Source organism: Chiloscyllium plagiosum, chromosome 40, assembly GCF_004010195.1.
Source record: "Chiloscyllium plagiosum isolate BGI_BamShark_2017 chromosome 40, ASM401019v2, whole genome shotgun sequence".
In the NCBI taxonomy this organism is placed as follows: domain Eukaryota; kingdom Metazoa; phylum Chordata; class Chondrichthyes; order Orectolobiformes; family Hemiscylliidae; genus Chiloscyllium; species Chiloscyllium plagiosum.
Window position 1 is genome coordinate 13218809 of NC_057749.1, and position 16928 is coordinate 13235736.

A 16928-nucleotide genomic window follows, 5' to 3' on the forward strand; every position below is an offset into this window, starting at 1 on the left:
CTCTCTCTGTGTCTTCTCTCTCTCTTCCCCCCCTTTCGTGTCCCGGGAACTTTCTTTCCCCCTCTCACCCTCTTCCTTGCCCTCCCCGCCTCTGTTCCTTTTATTGTCTCTTACTTCTGTCTTGCTCTCTTTCACTTTCTCTCTGTCTCTCCACAATCCACCCATCTGAGGGATTTCCAGCGATAAACATTTTGAGGTAATGGACGCTGAATTATCCCAGCATCCATTGCTGTAACACAAGTCCCCAGGGAAATCTGTGGGCTCCCACAGGTTTCGTTGAGATCTTTCACGACTACACTCCATGCTGGGCCAGCCTGCTTTCCATTCAACAGTAAAGAGGCAGTTTTCAGCTGGGTGTGAAATGGTGATTTTGGTGACAATCTAGTGACTGAATGGCTTGCCCCTCACTGAGATAATCTCTCCAATTTTGAGATCCCCTCCAACCAGGGGAAACATTGTTCATGTATCTACCCACTGAACCCTTTCAGAATTCTGTATGATTCAATGAGATCAATTCTCACGCTTCTAACCCGTTTGTTGATGCAAACTGCGTCTCTTCAATCTGCCCTTAAATGAAGTTAAGTCATGCATCTGCCTTCATCTCATTTTTTGAGGCCATTCAGCCACTCCAGCCTTTTCTGCCATTCCTTGGCCTCCCCCTGGTGCTGAACGGTGTTTTTAACATTTTTGTCGGTCGTTTTTTTTTGGGTGCGGTCATGTCAAAGTGAATTTTATTGTTTTGTCGTCTTCAGATGAGAGAGACTCAGAAAGAGGCAGCTACTATGGACCAGGATCCTTTCTCGGAGTCTGTCAAAAGCAGTAAGTAAATAATGACCTGCTACACTTCTTTCCCCCTCACTGTCTGATGCAGCCTGACTTCCATGAGGCTGATCCCTGTAATCCTTTGGATGAGTTCGGAGCAAAGGCTGGGGAATGTTGGCTTATTTTTTCTGCTGTGGAGATGGCGGTGGTGGGCTGGGGTGGACAAAGTGGAAAATCACACAACACCAGGTTGTAGTCCAACAGGTTTATTTGGAAGCACTAGCTTTTGGAGAACTGCTCCTTCGTCAAGTGAAGTGGAGGGAGGTCCACAGCAACAGAATATATAGGCGGAGAGATAATGACAAGATAATTCCAGGTAATTAAGAATGTCAACAGGTAAGTACAAATAGTGTGAGTAATGTGTCAACAGCTGATTAACAACTGAAGGGATGACCTATGAACTGATTAATTAAAGCAGAGAGATAATTGCAATTTATCAAAGATAAGATGGTGCTCTTGCTCATATCATTCCAACTATTTGGTCTGTCTGTAGTGCCATTTTATTTTTGAGTTGAGAGGGTTGGCTTATGAAGAGAGATTGAGTAGACTGTGACAATACTCATTGGAATTTACAAGAATGAGGAGAGATCTTATAGAAACATCTAAAATTCGGAAGGGAGGAAATAAAATACATCCAGGGAGGTGGTTTCCACTGGCAGGTGGAACTAGAACTAGGGGGCACAGCCTCAAAATAAGGGGGAGCAGATTTAGGACAGAGTTGAGGAGGATCGTCTTTACACAAGGGTTTGGGAATCTGTGGAATTCCCTGCCCAGTGAAACAGTTGAGGCTACCTCAGTGAATGTTTCTAAGGCAAAGATAGATAGGTTTTTGAACAGTGTAGGAATTAAGAGTTATAGTGAGTGAGGGGGGAAGTGGGACTGAGTCCATGAAAAGATCAGCCGTGATCTTATTGAGTGGAGGAGCAGGCTCGGGGGGCCAGATGGCCTACTCCTGCTCCTGGTTCTGATGAACTTATGTTAAACGACAGATGAACTTTTGAAAACTGAGATGTTGGTTGATTGAGAGTCATGGGTGGGCCAGCGAGCGTTGTTCGGGTTGTGGGGGGGAGGGGGGGGTGGCAGGCAGTATGTGAGTGGACTTTGGTGGGATTTAGGTACAGGCCACGTGGGCTTGTAGACAGTCTGTGTTTACAACGTCCTAAACATAATGTGCCTGTCTCCGCCGACGCAGACTCTCCGTGTCTGCATGCACTTAGCAGAAGATGATACATGGACTTTTACGAATGGGTGACTAATAGGTTCCACAATTCTGAGAGAGAAAGGTCTCATCAAGTTATTAGTGGAGTTGACTAGAAGGCCAAAGGTTAGAAGATCACGTCACTGATAAAGGGCTGCAGCTAAATATAAACTGATTTATTCGTGATTCTCTGCAATGAAGTGAGACGAGTTGTCAGTGTTTAATTAAAATTGCCAGAGTGGAATCAATGAGGAAAGCACTGAGAGAGAGTTAATTAACCCCTTGTCTCACATCTTCATTCTGACTGTCACCTTCCCTCCTTCCAACGTGTTCTCTCAGGACAAAGGTCCGCTCCTTGTGGAATACTCTGTCCCCACCATGTTGGGGTTCGCATGCCGGAGTGGGTAATGTTTCCAGTGGGGACCTAGCCTCCGTGAAGCTTGTTGAACCCATGTGAATGTTGGCAAGCCCTTTGGTAACCACCCCATCCCTCGTCTCTGAGCTGCACTTGTAGCCACAGTATTGATATGGCTAGTCCAGTTCCATTTCTGATCAGTGATAAACTCCTCCCCTTCCCTCCCCTAGTTGTTGGTAATGAGAGATTCAATCAGAATATTATGGGAAGATCAGCAGATCTCCTCTTGTTGGAAGATGGTCATTGTCCAGGATTTGTGTGACACAAGTATTTGTTACCATCTTTCAGCTTAATCCTGCTTACTGTCCAGGTCTCACTGCATTTGGACATGGACTGTTTTAGTATCTGAGGAATCATGAGCAGTGTATTCAGAAATCTGCTGTCCTTGTCTACAATTGGCACAGTAGCTCAGTGGCTAGCACTGCTGCCTCACAGCGCCAGGGACCAGGGTTTGATTCCAGCCTCTGGCGACTGTGCAAACTCCACAGAGACACTCTCCCTGTGTCTGTGGGGGTTTCCTCCCACAGTCCAAAGATGTGCAGGTTAGGTTGATTGGCTATGGGAAATTGCTCATAGTGTCTTTGGATATGCAGGCTGGCTGGGTTAGACATGGGTAGAGTAGGGGTCAGGGATGGGATGCTCTTCAGAGGACTGGTGTGGCCTTAATAGGCTGAATGGTCTGCTCCAACACTGTAGAGATTGTATGATTCTACGATCAGACCCAGGTGCTTGGCAGTTTGGTTAACACTTTACTGCCCTCAGTTCATGGGCAGTCAGGGATAGACAGCAAATGTTGGACATGCCGGTGGCACCAAATTGCGTGAAAAAGATGAAGGGGAATAGAAATTGGGAATTTGCAAGAGGTCGGAATGGGAGGAATGCAAATAGCTGAGAGTTCCACTTCAGAACTACTACGCTAGACTGTTAGTGATTTTGGGCTTGAAACTTTAACTCTATTTCTCTCTCCATTGAGGCTGCCAGACCTGCTGAATTTCTGCAGTGCTTGCTGTTTTTATTTTTGGTCTCGTAGCAGTACTTTCTGAAGTGTAGTATCTCTGGCGATGTAGGAAAATGTAAGTAGCACTTTTCGCACAGAAAGCTCCCGCAAGCAACATAAGTACCAGATCATCCAATTTTCATGACATAGGCCGGGATAAAAAATATTAATCATGAGACATCTCCTGCTTTTTGAAACAGTGCCACAAGTTTATGTTCTTCTTCAGTTTAATGTCCCATTTGGGATCACATGGTGGCTCAGTGGTTAGCACTGCTGCCTCACAACACCAGGGACCCAGGTTTGATTCCAGCCTCGGGCAACTGTCTGTGTGGAATTTTCTCCAGGTGCTCCAGTTTTCTCCCACAGTCCAAAAGGTATGCATATATTGGCTGTGCTACATCATTCCATAATGTCTCGGGATATGCAGGCTAGGTGGGATAGCCATGGGAAATGCGGGGTTAAGGGAAGGGACAGGGGGTATCTGGGTAGGATGCTTTTCCTGGGGTTGGTGCAGACTTCTGGCGCTGAATGGCCACTATCTGCACTGCACAGGGATTCTATAATTCTATCTGAAAGATGTGACTTCTGCCAGGGTTGCACTCCCTACAGTACTACATTGGAGTGCCAACCTATGCTTTGTGCCCAGTTTTCTGAGACGTGGCTGTTACAGAGAGAGCCACAGCTGAGATTTATACCTCCAGGAAGACAGAAGCCTCAGAGTCTGTGGGTCTCCCACAATTGTAAATACCAGATTTGGCCTCAAGAGGGAGTCTACTTGGCATAAGCTGTTCTGTCATCCCCAACCTCCACGAACAAAACAAGCTAATGCTTTGTTTTATCACCCCCCCAAAATGTCGTTATTTCATGTAGACTTTTCAGGACTTGAGATTTTTTTTTAACTAAGATAAGAAGAGGTTAAGATACAGATCGACTGACTGAATAGTGGGAGAGCATTATATGCCTTCCACCATCCGCATCTGTGGTATAACAACCTCACCACCCCACCCACCCAAAGTGCAGATTAGCTGCAAATTTAAATCCGGGAGAGGGGGTGGGTAGGGCCTGGTGAAGCTGTTAACGCTGTCAGGAATTTTGAATTTCCTAACACTTAGTCTTAAAAGCTCAAACACCCGGAATCGAGCTGCTAATATAAATTTTAAAAATATCACTTTTAAGTGATGTAACATTGAGGACTGCAATTATCTACCATTTTACTGGGCCAGCAAGTTTATAATTTGCTTGTAGACCTTGGAGTGCAGGTTCAAAGTTCCTTGAAAGTGGAGTCTCAGGTAGATAGGATAGCGAAGGCGGCATTAATATGCTTTCCTTTATTGGTCAGAGCATTGAGTACAGGTCATTGGTTAGGCCCCATATTTTGGAATATAGTGTACAATTCTGGTCTCCCGCCTATAGGAAAGATGTTATGAAACGTAAAAGGGTTCAGCAAAGATTTACAAGGATGTTGCCAGGGTTAGAGTGTTTGAACTATCGGGAGAGGCTGAATAAGCTGGGGCTGTTTCCCTGGAGTGTCGGAGGCTGAGGGGTGACGTTACAGAGGTTTATATAATCATGAGGGGCATGGATAGGGTAAATCGGCAAGATATTTACCCTGGGGGGGGGGGTCCAGAACTAGAGGGCATAGGTTTAGGGTGAGAGGGGAAAGACTTGAAAGGGACCTAAGGGACAACTTTTTCATGCAGAGGGTGATGCGTGTATGGAATGAGCTGCCAGAGGAAATGGTGAAGGCTAGTACAATTACAACATTTAAAAGGCATTTGGATCGTTAAATGAATAGGAAGAGTTTAGAGGGATGTGGGTCTAGTTTAATTTAGGATAGCTGGTTGGCATGGACAGGTTTGACCGAAGGGTCTGTTTCCGTGCTGTACATCTCTATGTAACTGATGTTGGAGAGAGAGGCTGGTTCTAAGCAAAACCAAAATGTACATATCTCCAGCTCTTCTGTGCTAGTGTGATGTCGTCTAATGTTATCTACAAGAGCATAAATGAGATTTGAAACCAGGACAGAAAAGGAGATTTGTGATCGGAAATGTGGCCAGAGGGGTAGGTTTTGAGGAGTGGCTGAAAGGAAGGGACCGCAGTGGAGAACTTTCATCAGAGAATGCCATAGTTTCGGACCCAGGCAGCTGAAAGCAGGGTCACTAATGCAGCAAAGGGAATAGAAAAGGCAGTTAAAGGAAGGAGGCTGGAGGAGGTTACAGAAATAGGAAGGGAGGAAGTTATAAAGAATGCAAATTTGCATTTAGATAGCGTCTTCCATGACCTGCTGGATGTGTAAAAGCACAGTCGCTGTTGTGATGAAGGGAAGCCACAACATTGTCACAGCACAGAAGGAGGCCATTCTTCCCATCGGATCTGCACCAGGTCTGTGTGTGAGCCCAGTGCCAGTCCCCTGCCTCCTCCCTGTACCCCCGCACATTCTTCCTTTTCGGAAAAAATTCAACTCCCTCTTGACTTCCCCGATTGAACCTACCTCCTCCACAGTCTCAGCCAGTTGACCATGCACCCCTGGTGGTCTCGCATGCCTGACTGTGATTGGGCAATGATCTCCTATGACTGACCATGATTGGGTCCCATGATGTGCAGGTGCCGGTGTTGGACTGGGGTGGACAAAGTTAACAATCACAACACTAGGTTATAGTCCAACAGGTTTATTTGGAAGCACTAGCTTTCGGAGTGCTGCTCCTTCGTCAGGTGGCATTTTTACACACTTCACCCGCAATTGGTCAGTAGTCTCACGTGCATGACATAATCTGGGTGAATTCTTGACAGCAGTAGAAGACAGTGTCATAGCAACTATGTCATTGGGCTAGTAATGCAGGATCCCTAGACAAATGCTGTAGAGGTAATGGTAGAAACCCCACCATAACAATTTAAGTTTAATTAATGCTATGTAGAATGTAAAGTTAGTCTGAATAATAGTGACGATGAAATGATCATCAACTGTTGTAAAATCCCCATCTAGTTCATTAACATCTTTTAGGGAGGGAAATCTGTTGTCCTTACCCAGTCTGGCCTACATGTGACTCCAGGATTATAGCAAGCTAGTTGACTGCTATCTGTGATTTAGAATTAGAATCCCTACAGTGTGGAAACAGATCCTTCAGCCCAATAAGTCCACACTGACCCTCTGAAGACTAACCCATCCCATCCTTTTACCCTACTCCCGACTAATGCACCTAACCTACACACCCCTGAACACTATGGGCAATTTAGCATGGCCAATTCACCTAACCTGAACATTCTTTTGGACAGTGGGGAGAAACTGGAGCACCCAGAGGAAACCCACGCAGAATGTGCACACTCCACACGGAGAGCCGCTCAAGGCTGGAATGGAACCCAGGTCCTGACGCTGTGAGGCAGCAGTGCTAACCACTGAGCCACTGTGCTACCTCCCCGTAATGGACCAGCAAGGCACTCAGTTCAAGGGCAACTAGAGGTGGACAGCAAATGTTGGCCTGAGTGAGCCCAGATTGAATCAAAGAATGAAAGAAGATGACCACATGGTCATACAAGTGCTCTGTGCCTTTCATTACCAAAATATTCGATTTCACATTTACATCCCTGTTTTAGTAGGGCACAATTTACATTACTCATTCAGCTATTTCATACTTACATCATTATTTTGGTGTGTTGCTGACATTTAATTCATTAATTCTTACGGGGATATAAATCTTTGTTTCTCATTCTTTCACTATTCAGCATTTTCTCAATGTAGCATGCATCCCCTGCATAGCAAGCATCCCCTGTATTGATGTAGCAGTCTTAACCGAACCTCCCCCACCCCAACACCGACGACTCCCCATCCCAGGTGGGCTGTAATTCCTGCTTCATTTCATACAAGTCGTCGCATGGGTTCTAATTGAAATAACTGCTGCAGAGAACAGAAGCTCTTGTCAAAAAATCTGCCCCTAAACAAACCTCCAGTCCTCTTTAGCATCTGGACCGTGTCAACTCTTACATTGCCTGAGAGGTGGTGGTGGGGGGGGGGGGCTGCAAAATTATGGTTGTTCTCCAGTGCCTGAACTCTGACATTGTCTCAGTGTCAGCATGAGTGCTTACAGAACACAGATGCTTTGTCATCAGAACTGAACCATCTCACAGCAGCCTGTGTTCCACTCCCCATCCTTACATTGGTTGCAGGTGGCAGTGTGCAAACTTTTGTCGACTTTTCAAATAAAGACAGCCTTTCTCTTGATTCAGGTGGAACATGAATGTTGCCTCACTCATTTTCCTCTCTTTCATTAATTGTCTTCTCCTGCTTTCCTGCTTTTAAGTTGAAATGTGACTGGGTTAAATGACCAGGTTCCTGACTCAGTATAGTCTGACTGTTTGCTCTATTCCAGTTGAGTCCAAGCTGGGGTGTTTTGTTTTTTGGGGGGTGGCGTTATGTAGTGTACTGAGCCCTGGGGTTTGATTCTGTCTGAGTTAGCTTAACATAATCAATGCTTTCTCCCCCCCAGCCCTGCACTATCCCCCTTTACAGGGAACAATCTAATACCCTTTTGAAAGTCTTATTTGAATGTGTCTCCACCAGAGCCTCAGGCAGCATATTCCGGATCCGAACCACTGCTTATGTGTAAAGCTCTCTCCTCCACTCATTATTCTGATTTTGCCCAGTTACCTTAAATCCTTTGATAATGTCACCTCATTTTAATAGTGGGCAACTCCGATCGAGAGTGAAAAATGGTATGTTTGATTTTTTTGCAGCCGGTCACCAAACATAGAATCCTCACACTGTGGAAGGAGGCCATTCGGCCCATATCGACCCTCCAAAGAGCATCCCAACCCAACTCAACCCTTATCCTATCTCTGCATTTCCCGTGGCCAATCCACCTATCCTGCACATCTTTGGACTGTGTGGGAGGAAACTGGAGCACCCGGAGGAGGGTGGTCCATGCAGCCACATCAAAAATGTGTAAACTCCACAAAGACAGTCGCCCAAGGGTGGAATTGAACCCAGGTCCCTGGTGCTGTGAGGCAGCAGTGCGAAACACTGAGCCAACATGCTGCCTTGCATATTCACATGAGACTGCCCATATTCTTTAACAACAATATCACAGGTTATTTACAGAAATGAGAAGTGAAAATTGTATACATAAAAATCAGTTTAGAAATATCTCAATGTAAATATAAAAGACAGCTTCAACTTGTTTCCCAGCAATAACCTCTGGATATTCAACCAGAGTAAAATGTCACTCCAATCTTAACTCCTTAATTTATTACTTAACTGACGACCTGGATTCCTTTTTATTTCTAATGGCCTAGGAATATCTTTCAAGTTCTGATGGCCTAAGCTACTATCTGGGCCTTGTCTGTATTCTCTGTATGTTATAAACATTTAACTTTGTCATTCCACAAACAGTTAAATAACCTACTTTCTTGGAAATTATGTTTTTAGTTCTCTGTTCCAAAATGACTTTCTGACCTTTTTTAAAAAAAAAGTCTTCACAGAATTGAAACCACAAATCTATGTTACTTCTCCTTTAAAATGTGAATTCCAATTGCTAATATATTATACAGCTTTATCACACTGCACCTTTTATGTTTTCAATCTATCCACAAGTGGGAACAGTCTCTCCCTATCAGCACAGTAAGTAACATTCTCGGCTTAATGTAAGAGGGTTGTGGGTTGAATCTCCCACTGAAGACTTGATCATGAAATCCAGCCTGACAGTCCAATTGCAAGTTGGCATTGAGCTGTCGGTGTCATCATCTGTCTCAGTTTGACATAAAAGATCAGATTATTTCAAGGAAGTGTGTGTGGTGTTCCTCCTGCACTCCTGTCCAATATTTATACTTCAACCTTTCTCAGCAGTCCCTCAGAGCAAGGAGGGTGTCTGTCGTAGAGGAACGAGAAGGAAAGAGGAAGACAGAGAAAAAAGGAAGCGAGGGAATAAGAAAGGAGAAGAGAGAGAAAGAAATGGAAAGAGGAAGAAAGAGGATGAGAAAGGAGAAGAGGAAGAGAGACAGAGGCTTTGAAAGAGCGGGGTGAAGTCACTGAAAGGAAACAGGTGGGGCAAATGGAAAGTAAAAGGCTCCCAGAGAAACAGCATATAAACCAAATCAATGTTGGCAGTCAGTCAGTGATCATTGAAAGGTTATGCATCTTGTTCCCCCAGCTTTGTCCTTTTGTCATCTGCCTCACTGCAGAACCAGGGATACCTCAGTAACCTAGGGCTCACCATGACGGGTAGGACATAGGGTCGCTGAGGTCTGCAACCTGGAAAAAAGGCCCTTTGAGCCTGTGCCAGTCAAAAACAAACCACCTAGCTGTTGGAATCCCATTTTCCAGCACTTGGCCCATAGTCTTGTTTGCCTTGGCATCGCAAGTGCACATTTTTATACTTCTCAAGTGTTATGAGAGTTTCTGCCTTTGACATACAGTGCTCTCTCCTCTGTTCGGTCAAAGCCAGTCTTCCTCAAGTAAGCTCTTAGGGTGCCTTTGAAAAGTTACCAACGACCGCCCTATGACCATTGACGTGCAGTAGTAGAGATTGAGCTTCAGGGTGCGGGTGTTTGGAATTCTGATGCAGTAACCTGTCCAGTACGGGTAGCTGAGTGAGAATGGTCACCTCAATGAGGAGGGAGCCTGCTACCAACAGTAACCTGGTGATCACACAGCATTCTGTCCAGCTGAAGCTTATGACGTTAACCATCAGGAGTAAACTGCATGGGCTGGGCATAATAACATTGCAGTTGGAGGGAGCTTGTTGCTATACAGGCTATTGCTTTTGGTGATTGTTGACTGAGGGTTGAAGATTGACCAGGGCACCAGGAAGCAATTCCCTGCCCTCTATTTAACAAGTAACTTTCGCTGCAAGAGGAGATGGTATGTGGATGCAGAATAAGTGTCACGGAGCTGCCAGCATTCCGATCTGCAGAATCCCAGTCCTCTCCAGAAAATTCCCAATCTCTTACAAAATCTCAGCGAGAGTCTGTCTGCTGGGGGGAGGCAGTTTGGAGAAGCCAGTTTGTTGCTGTTATACTGGGAACAGCGTCAGTAAATTTTGTTTACAGTATGTAAATAATGTGTTGTGTGACACCGTTTATATTTCCACTGTGTAGAAGGCAAACATTTGTAAGCTGTCCCGACTTGCTTGCTGTCTGCTGCCTAAACACAGTCTGGTAAATCACAATAAAGATGCAGCTAATAAGACAGCCGCCTGAAAAGATTGCGAGGCCTGAAGAAGTGGGTGGGACTTGACTCTGGGACAAATTACAGGCAAAAATCTGAAGCAATAAAACGGACACATGCTTTTAATATTCCCATACAATGTTGTGGAGGCAGGAGAGTGTGAGAGCAGTTACAACGTTGGCATTTTCAATGGATCTTGTGTTAACTGTGATTCACGCAGGAGGCTGGGATAACTGCATTAAACACCCCCGTGCTGCTGTGGTGTTCTCACATGGATCTTGTGATCCATCTGGTGTGTGTTTGACTTTTATTACTATTTAAGAGGTTTGCCTTTGGCACTGGGGAGTAGGCCAGTTGAAAAAGACAACATGTGCATTTCTGTAGTGCCGTCCACAACTTGGGAAGTTCCAAAGTGCTTCACAGCCCCATTACCTAGTCTCCGAAATGAATCCATTGCAAGACACGAGCAGAAACCTGAAAACAGAATGGGAAGTCCCAGAAATGGGGTGGCCGAAACTCCAGACAATGACCTCTCAAAATGCAATTATGGATTACAAGACATTTAGTGATCGGTTTATGCACAGCAAGCTCCCGCAAACAACAGGTGGTAGTCTGTCGTTTAAATCTATTTTAGTGATGCTGGGTGAGTGTTCAATGTTGGCCAGGCAACTGGAGAGAACATTGGTGTTCTGCAGACTAACGTAGTGAAATCTTTCACATTTGCCTCATGCGGGTTTCAATTTACTGTCTCCGAGTGAAAATTGGCCCCTCTGCCCATGCAGCAGTCCCTCAGTACTGCTTTGTGAATTTCAGCCGTCTTCATTGTGCTGAACTTCCCCTCTTCAGATTCTGAGGTAAGGTCATGACCCACTGAGCTGTGGCCAGCTCCTGGAAAGTTCAAAGTTGGAAGACATACTGTTACAGCATACCCCCATCCGCCCCCTTCTTCCCCACTATCCTCAACCAACCAATCTCTAATCTCCTTAAACACCATAACTCTCTGATATATTTGTCCTCCTCCTCCAATTCTGGCCTTTTGCACATCCCTGACTTTATCCACTCCACCATTGGTGACTCAGGACCTAGAGCTGCCAAGGAGACCACTGTCATCCTGGTGCTGAAGAAAAATCATGCATCTTGCCTCAATGACTACCGCCTAGTGATTCCAACCTCCATAATTATGAAGTGTTTTCAGAGGTTAGTCATATCAACTCCAGCTTCCCAGATTGCCTTGATCCTTTGCAATTCACCTACTGGCGCAACAGGTCCACGGCAAACACCATCTCCCTGACCCTACACTCATCCCTGGACCATCTGGATAACAATGATACCTATGTCAGGCTCCTACTTATTGACTACAGCTCCACCTTCAACACCATAATTCCAAACAAGTTCATCTCTAAACTCTGAAACCTACATCTCGGCTCCCCCCCTCTGTAACTGGATCCTCGACTTTCTGACCCATGGACCGCAATCAGTAAGAATAGCAATAACACCTCCTCCAACATAATCCTCAACACCAGCGGCCCGCAAGGGTGCAAATTCAGCCCCCTGCTATACTGCTTATACACTCGCAACCGTATGGCCAAATTCCACCCCAACTCTGTTTACAAGTTTGCTGACGACATAACCATTATAGGCCATATCTCAAACACCAGCAAAGACTGAATACAGGAATGAGATTGAGTGCTTAATGGCATGGTGTAAAGACAACACTCTCTCCATCAGTGTAGGTAGAACAAAGGAGCTGATCATTGACTTCAGGATGTGGAGTGGAAGGCATGCCCCTGCCTGCATCAATGGTGCTGAAGTGGAGAGGATTAAAAGCAACAAGTTCCTGGGAGTGATGATCACTAACAATCTGTCCTGGTCCACCCATATCGACGTGACAGTCAAAGCATCCTAACCAGATGCATCATGTGTGGTTGGCAACTACTCTTCCCAAGATAGCAAGAAACTACAGAGAGTCATGAACACAGCCCAGTCCATCACACAAACCAGCCTTCCATCCATTGACTGCATCTATACTTCCCATTGCCTCAGGAAAGCAGTCAACATCATCAAATCTCAGTTATACTCTCACCCACCCTCTTCAGTTGGGCAGAAGATATAAAAGTTGGAATACACGTACAAACAGATTTAAGAACAGCTTCTTCCCCGCTGTTATCAGACTTTTGAATGGTCCTCTCCAATGTTAATGTTGATCTCTCTCTCTCTCTCTTTCTGCACCTTCTCTGTGGCTAAAATGGAGGAGGCAATGGCCTGGTGGTATTACTGTTGGACTGTTAAGCCAGAGATCTAGAGTTTAAATCTAGAGTCTTGGAGTTTAAATCTCGTCATGACACAAGGTGGGATTTGAATTCACTAATTCTTTTAAAAACTGGGATTAAGAATCTAATAACAACCCATTGGGTTCACTCATGTCCTTTAGAAAAGGAAACTGCCATCTTTACCCTGTCTAGACCCACAGCAATGTGGTTGACTCTTAAATACCCTCTGGGCAATTAGGAATGGGCAATAAATACTGGCCTGGCCAGCAACACCCTCATCCCATGAGTGAATAAAAAAATTCTGTACTCTATTTCTGTTACCGCTGATGCACTTTATATGGTACGATTGGCTTGTGGAGCATGAAAAACAACACTTTTCACTATATCTTGGTACATGTGACAACAACAAATTTAACTCAAACTCATTCCTTCTGTAAGCCTGTCTGTCTCTCTTTCTCCTCCTTTAAGATGCTCTTTAAAACCAACTCCTTTGGTCAGTTTTTTTGATCAGCTCTCTGAATGTCTTATTATGACTTGATGTCAGGTAAAGCTTGATAAACACTCCTCTGAAGTAATTTGGGATATATTTATCACGTTAAGAGTGGTCTAGGATTGTACTTTGTTATTGAGGAAAGTTCTGCCTGATGTCCATGCTAATAACGGCCACAATTCCTGAGAGGAAAGGCTGGGGAGGGGAGAAAGCACACTCGTCCAAATTTAAGTTGTAATTTTATTCCATTCTTAATTTGTGCTGCAGGTTGTTCACTCCAGTGATCACATGCATCAATTTCACTTTGATGCTGACATCTGGCTGCTGTCTTCCCTGGGTGAGGTCCAAGAACTCCTGGACGTAACTCTGAGGATATTGAATCACAATCTCTTGACTGAAGCAATGATGACTACCACAAATCATATTGGTACAAGAGTCTTTCTGGAAAACAGTTTTATGCTTGCACTTTAGAAGAAAATCGCAGAACTTGAATATTGCTGAACAGAGACACATCATCGAAGGTTTTCACCTTGCGGTCATCAGGACGAGAGCAAGAATGCCAAATTTCAAACAATCACAAGTTTATATTACAGGAGAAAAGGATGCCCATTGGTTGACAAGTCAAGTCCAGCTGAGGTGCTGCCCTCAAGATAGCAACAAAGATCAGTATGATTCCCCGAAATCCCAGCTGGTTCAGAAAGGTGCGAGGCTTGAACATGTTCCTTTTGTTTGCAGATAGTAGATTCATGTGAATGAATATACATCCCCATTTGCAAGTGTAAATGAGCCATGTTATGAGTCCGATTCTCTTAATTTGATTGCCTAAGTTTGCTGTAAGAGTAGCTATTAGCGTACTCTGGATCGCTCCGCAGCTGCCCCTCCATGGAATTACATCTAACAGAGGTTCTGCATTGTGTTTGGAGGTGGTGGAGGGCTGAGTTTGGTCTGTATCTGCCTATTAAAAATGAATGGAGCATGCTGTTTGATTCAATCTGCTAAATTGCTGGAACATACAGCCCATGAACCTGGCACTGAAATGCTACTTCGTCTCACGTCATATAAATTAATGCAATCGTTGAAATTTTGGCATTCTTGCATTTGTCCTGATGAAAGTAAGAGGAAAAGCTTTGGCGATAAGTTGCTCTTCCACAATCACAGTCCAGATGTTTAACCTTTCATGGGTACAAGGTAATATTTGTGCTCCTTGAACAGTCCTGTTTAATTTTGGCCTAGATTAGACTGCTGAATTTGGAAATGAACTCCCTGCTGCTTTCTGGTCATGGCTGCTGTTAATCATTCTGTTTCGCCTTACATGTGTGGGATACTTGTGTCCATTGGTTGGATGCGGAAATGCAGATATCAAGTCACCATCCAGACAACAAGATTAACCAGTTTAGAAAAAGAGAGAATTTGCAAATAAATGGTACTGCACTATATACATCCCAAACCTTGCAATGCAGTACCTTTTTGAAGTCTAACCAGAATGGCTCCAACTGGCATTACTGACTAAATTCTTTCTGACGCGCGAGAGAATTTGCCACACTTCCAAGAAGAAATTCTAAAAGGTCCTTAAAGATTTGTCCAGTTCCAGCATTAGTTTCACTGTTTCTTGACATTATGTCTACTCTAACGCTACATTTTCGGCTTAATGTTGATAACCTATTTCAGTCTTGTATGTTTTTCTCTGAGTACCAGGGTTCCTGGATGGTGAGGGGTAGTCCAGTGGTATCCATTCAATTCCACACATCCTGCCATCCTCGCACTCTGCACCCCTGCCCCAGTTACTTATTGATTGAAATTGCTTGTGTGTCCTGCCAACCCTTTTTGTGGGAGAGGGGTGGGGTTCGGTTTTGCTGTAATCCTGAGTATACTGGTACCTGTAGGAAAGCTGACTGGGAATTGATGGGAATTCTGCTCCGAGAAGTTCTCGTGTTTCTGGAATTTACCCAGTGACAGGCAGGAACTAAAAAAAACCTACTGGCCCTTCCAACCTATCCCTCATAATCAGGGTATCTCTTGATAAACTCACTCCACATGCCTCCTGTACTCACCTGGTCTCCTGGGAGAAGTGAGAAAAACATACAATATATAAGAATGGGGAAAGACTATCTTGCAACACCCTTTTGAAGTGATCAGGATGAGTGCAGCAGACCACGGATCATCATTACCAGGTACCTGTCTCCTGTGCATATATAGCTATAGCTTGAAGAGGAGGAGACCATTCAGGCCTGCCAGCCTGTACCATCATTCAGTTAGATCACGGCTGCACTGGGAGGTTTTTATTTTGAAATGCAATCTGATAAGCTTCATCAACATAATTTCCACTATCCTGCCCACCGCCTCAGCCACCTAGAAAGCACTCGCCTTACTCCACACCTGTTCAGGGTGGAGGGGAACATAACATAGGAGCAGGCGGCGACACTGTTTTATCTGTTAATCTGGCCATTTCTCTCCCCTTCTCCACATTACCCAAGAAGCAATCTTGGCATCTTCTTTGCTTTACGAAGGGGGTGGTGGTGGGGTGGGGGGGCGGGAGGTGAATTCTTTGCTCAATTCATTTGGTTCCATCTCTCATTTGGAGCCACAGCTTTCAAAGCCAGAATGACGAAACTCAAGCCCCAATGAAATGCCCTGGGAGATGGAACTGAGTTTAACATCGCTGGTCATTGTAGTTAAACATTTCAAATTTACAAATAAGTTAACGTGACCTCTTGTAAACAGAATGTTGTTTAGCCTGTGAAGCAGTTTGTACATGTAATGTAGCAAATCAGTTTTATGATAGCTTATGTTTCTTGTAAGTTTTTTTTTGTTACTGACTCCAGTAATGTTAATGCTCTGAATAGTTTTACCTTACTGTCTAGAAATAATTTAAGGGCTGATTCAAATGTTTCCTCTTGCACTGAATTTTAGAAATTGAAATTTAAACATGTGTGTCCTAATGACCTGATTGAGGTCATGGAAGGTTTGATATGTGTTTATCCATTTTTTTCCTGAAATGTATCAGAGCTGCTCATCCGTCCTATTCTACTTGGGCAACAAGTGTCTGTTGAATTACTTATTGGGTTAATTGATGACTGTCTTATATTGATGACACCCTGTTTACAATGTTTCCACAAGTAGAAAGGATCCTTACTCTACATCTGCCCCTGTCAAACCCGTAGACAGATTTACATTTCAGAGGTCTCCAATCACCTTAGGAGGCTATCTCAAGTTAAAACCTGATTCAATTCAGAACTTACCTCAAGATAGAATAAAGATCAATGAAATGGTCTTATTATGCACACTGCCTTTATGAAACTAAACTTAGAAATAATAATGTCTCTGTGTTTCTTACCTGCTGGTGGTGTTGGTCTCTGGGTTTCTTTTAAGCATGGGAGTTATTTTGAGTGTTTAAACTTGAGATAATTGGTCAGAACTGTTCAGGAGAGGTGACAGCTGATAGATGTGCAGGATTTGGGAACTGAATGGACATTTGTAAAGATCTGGTCATTAATTCTGAAAGTTTGTGTGTGTGTCTATGTATCTGTGTGTGTGTTTGTGTGTGTATGTATCTGTGTGTGTTTGTGTGTGTTTTTTCTGT

The 16928-nt window shown here is 44.3% G+C and overlaps 1 protein-coding gene across 4 annotated transcripts in view; it reads left to right on the forward strand.

The window, feature by feature from the left end:
* The window catches only part of ulk3 (unc-51 like kinase 3), a 51226-nt gene extending 34824 nt beyond the window's left edge, over positions 1 to 16402 (forward strand). For 2 of the 4 annotated variants that reach the window (XM_043680367.1, XM_043680369.1), the window contains exons 15-17: positions 753 to 819; positions 9266 to 9464; positions 13616 to 16402. In XM_043680367.1, the coding sequence (XP_043536302.1) occupies positions 753 to 819; positions 9266 to 9432 (234 nt within the window). In that variant the 3' untranslated portion in view covers positions 9433 to 9464; positions 13616 to 16402. The remainder of the gene's footprint in view (positions 1 to 752; positions 820 to 9265; positions 9465 to 13615) is intronic. The other 2 variants (XM_043680368.1, XM_043680370.1) reach the window with 2 other exon arrangements.
* Positions 16403 to 16928: the final 526 nt, after the last annotated feature.